General features: G+C 64.6%; 1 protein-coding gene across 1 annotated transcript; it reads left to right on the plus strand.

Moving 5' to 3' along the window:
• The first annotated feature begins 124 nt into the window (after positions 1-124).
• DUSP26 (dual specificity phosphatase 26) lies at positions 125-2610 on the plus strand. The gene is made up of 3 exons (XM_029964997.1): positions 125-393; positions 1041-1249; positions 1890-2610. The coding sequence occupies exons 1-3, from the start codon at positions 215-217 to the stop codon at positions 2087-2089; spliced, it is 588 nt and encodes a 195-aa protein (XP_029820857.1). The 5' UTR covers positions 125-214; the 3' UTR covers positions 2090-2610.
• Positions 2611-3774: the final 1164 nt, after the last annotated feature.

The raw sequence follows: 3774 nt of genomic DNA on the forward strand, positions 1-3774 counted from the left end.
TGCTGCTCCAGCCCCTTCCCCAGCTCCGTTCCCTCCCCTTGACACGCTCCAGCCCCTCAGTGTCTCCCTGGCACCGAGGGGCCCTTTCTCCTCACAGCATCTCCCCTGCTTCCCCGGCAGGACCGTGGGTGGCAGCGGCAGCAGAAGTGACCTCCGGGCCCCCGCGCGGCCTCCTCGCCCCCACAGGTATGCCAGGTGGGTCTCGGCAGCTCCCATGGCCTTCCTGTCCAGGTTCTACAGGGCCAGCAGCAGGTCCCCGAGCCGGGCCCCGCGGGAGGAGCGCGGGGGACACCCCATCCTCAGCGTCTTCGAGCTGGAGAGGCTCCTGTACACGGGCAAGACGGCCTGTAACCACGCTGATGAGGTGTGGCCGGGACTCTACCTGGGAGACCAGTATGTAATGGGAACGGGATGGGGACCGGGGGGGGTCAGGGCTGCTTTGGGGAAATCTTGGGAGGGGGAAAGTTGGGAAAAGGAGGGAGAGGAGGATGCGGTGGGTGTGGAACACCGGGAGGAAGGAAGGAGGACTTGGAAGTCCTTCCCAGCAGGGCTGTGAAGAGTTCACAGGATCACAGAATAGGCTGAGCTGGAAGGGACCCCCAAGGAGCATCCAGTCCAACTCCTCAACCTGCACAGGCCCAGCCCCAAGGGTCACACTCTGTGCCCCAGAGGATCATCCAAACCCTCCTGGAGCTCTGGCAGCCTTGGGGCTGTGCCCACTGCCCTGAGGAGCCTGGGCAGTGCCCAACCACCCTCTGGGGGAAGAACCTTTTCCTGAGATCCAACCTGAGCCTGCCCTGGCACAGCTCCAGTCATTCCCTGGGTGCTGTCCCAGGAGTTCAGTGCCTGCCCCTCTACTTCCCCTCCCCAAGAAGCTGTATCCTGCTGCTGTGTGTGGGGTCAGGGACTTAAAACTCGATAATCTTCAGGACCTGGTTGTTCTCCTCCGTGCCCACCTCGCTCGGGCGGGAATGCTGGCACGGGACAGCCTTTGGGAACTCGTGAGGGGTCTGAGCCGTGCCCTGTCCCCCCCCCCGCAGGGATATAGCCTCCAACCGGCGGGAGCTGGCCCAGCTGCGCATCACCCACGTGCTCAACGCCTCCCACAGCAAGTGGAGGGGGGGGGCCGAGTACTACGAGGGCACCGGGATCCGCTACCTGGGCATCGAGGCCCACGACTCGCCCTCCTTCGACATGAGCCCCTACTTCTACCCCGCCGCCGACTTCATCCACCAGGCCCTGAATGAAGGTCCGTGGGCAGGGGTTCTGAGGGGCAGTGGGGAGCAGCGGTGGGAAGGGAGGCAAGGGGGAGGCTGGGTTGACACCCCGTTGGCTCAGCATCCTGGGAAACAGTGGGGTTTGTGGGGTGCTGCCTCCTGCACGGAGGGAACAGGGCGTGTGGGTGACCCTGGGGTCAGCTCGTGGTGCTGGTGACACCAGGGCGGTGGGTTTGATCCCTGTGTGGGCCACTCACTGAAGAGCTGGGCTCAGTGATCCCTGGGGCTCCCTCCCAGCTCAGAACATCGTGGGGCTCTGTAAGAGCACTGCCCCGCCGGGTCCCAGCCCCAGCCCGTGTCCCGAGCCGTGGCTGAGCCTGTTCAGCCTGGTTTGGTTCAGCCTGGTTTGGTTCAGTCTGGTTTGGTTCAGTCTGGTTTGGTTCAGTCTGGTTTGGTTCAGCCTGGTTTGGTTCAGCCTGGTTCGGTTCAGTCTGGTTTGCTCAGCCTGGTTTGGGACACCCCAACAGGCTGATGCCCTTTGCCACCCCACACCTGGGGCCCTACACCCGGGTGCTGCTCACCTGAGCCCCCCCAGCTCCGGGTGCTCCGTGGGCAGGTTCTCGGTTGGGATCTGTGTGGTGCCGTGACCCAGCCCCCGTGTTTGCCCCCCAGGGAGGATCCTCGTGCACTGTGCTGTCGGGGTGAGCAGGTCGGCCACCTTGGTCCTCGCCTACCTCATGATCCGCCACCACATGCCCCTCGTAGAAGCCATAAAGACGGTCAAGGACCACCGTGGCATCATCCCCAACCGCGGCTTCCTGCGCCAGCTGGTGGCCCTGGACAATGCCCTGAGGCTGAAGAGGAGCTCCTGAAGGAGGAGGAGGAGGAGGAGGAGGAGGGGGGGTGTGTGCTGTGGTGGGAGCAGTGCCCACCCCGTGCCCAGACCAGGCTCTCTCTCCCCACGGCGCAGTCGCTCGGCAGCTCGTGGGTCACCTCAGCCCAGGGGGTGCCCAGCCCTGCCAGCCATTCCCACCACCTGCAATCCTGCCACGCAGGCAGGCCTGACCAGAGCCTCCCTCCCAGCCTGCTCGCTCCAAGATGCCTCTGGAGGGACTCGGCCCCACCTCACAGGTCACTCCATCCCCCTGGGCTCCAGGAGGCCTCCGAGGCCTCGTTCTCCCTCCTGGCAGATGTGTTTGCCGAGCCAGTCCCGTCCCTCCCTCGCAGGACACCGAAGCTCTGCGTGTCCCCTGTCGTGTCCCCCCGTGTGCTCTCGGTGTGTGTAGCCTCGTGACCCAGGCCTGGTGTGTGGGCTCAGCCTCCCGTCCCAGTGTTTGGGTGTTCTCCATGCCTCGTGTCAGCCCGTGAAAATAAAGCCAGCGCTAAGGAAAAATCCGGCCCCCCCTTTGCTTTGGGACAGCTCTGGCTGGGACCTGTCATGGAATGGGTGGCAGAGCATCACCCCGAGCACTCGGGGCTGGGCTGGATCTGATTTCCCCCAGATCCTCAGTGCAGGGGTCAAACCTGAGCCCCCACAGTGCTGGGCATCCCCACTCCTTCCCCTGCAGCAGCGGGGACAGAGGGGGGCTCCTGATGGGAAGCAGAGCTGGGCTGGCACTCACAGGGGCTCCATCCAGCACCCAGCTCCAGCCAGGCCTGCAACAAACCCCTTCCCCCAGTGCTGGGCCGAGCCCAGGAGGGTGACCGAGGCCAGGAGCGGGTGTCTGTGTGGCAGGGGCGGCCCCAGGGTGCCCCACACGCTCCCAGCACTCATTGTCCTCCCGCTCTTATTATAGCTCCATTCTTCCCGCGCTTCCGGAGGGCGCCCGGAGCAGCGCCGGCTGTGCCGGGATCCTGTAAACACGGAGGGAGAGGAGCCCCGTGGCCACCAGCCACCTGCAGGGGCCACAGCTCCGAGGGAGGTGCCGATCATAAAGTCCTTTAGGTTGGAAAAGACCTCTGAGATCAAGTCCAGCCATCCCCCAGCACTGCCAAGGCCAGCACTCAACCCACGTCCCCACATGCCACATCTCTCTGTTAAATCCCTCCAGGGATGGGCATCCACCACTGCCCTGGGCAGCTGTGCCAGGGCTGGACAACCTTTTCCATGGATATCCAGCCTATCCCATCCCAAACCTGAGACTGAGAGCCTCCAGGAGCCCGGTGCCCTGTGTGTGGGGGATCCCCCAAAGGGCTGGTCCGTGCCCGAGGACGGGCTGGGCACCAGCCAGGTGGCATTTGAGGCAGGTAATCCCCACCTGGATCACGTGTGGCAGCGCTGCTGCTGCCGGAGGATGGGGTGGGATTTGTTTCCTGGGACAGTCGCCATGGGATGGGCAGGGCAGGGACATCCCAGGATGTGCAGGGACCCCCCAGGATGCTCAGAGACACCCACGGGATGTGCAGGGTCCCGTGGGATGGGCTGGGACACCCGTGGGATGCTCAGGGCTGGGACACCCCGGGATGCTCAGGATCACCCATGGGATGCTCAGGGTCACCCATGGGATGGGATGGGACACCCGTGGGATGCTCAGGGCTGGGACATGAAGACATGACC

This window comes from Manacus vitellinus, unplaced genomic scaffold, assembly GCF_001715985.3.
Source record: "Manacus vitellinus isolate BGI_N305 unplaced genomic scaffold, ASM171598v3 scaffold_87_pilon, whole genome shotgun sequence".
NCBI lineage: Eukaryota > Metazoa > Chordata > Aves > Passeriformes > Pipridae > Manacus > Manacus vitellinus.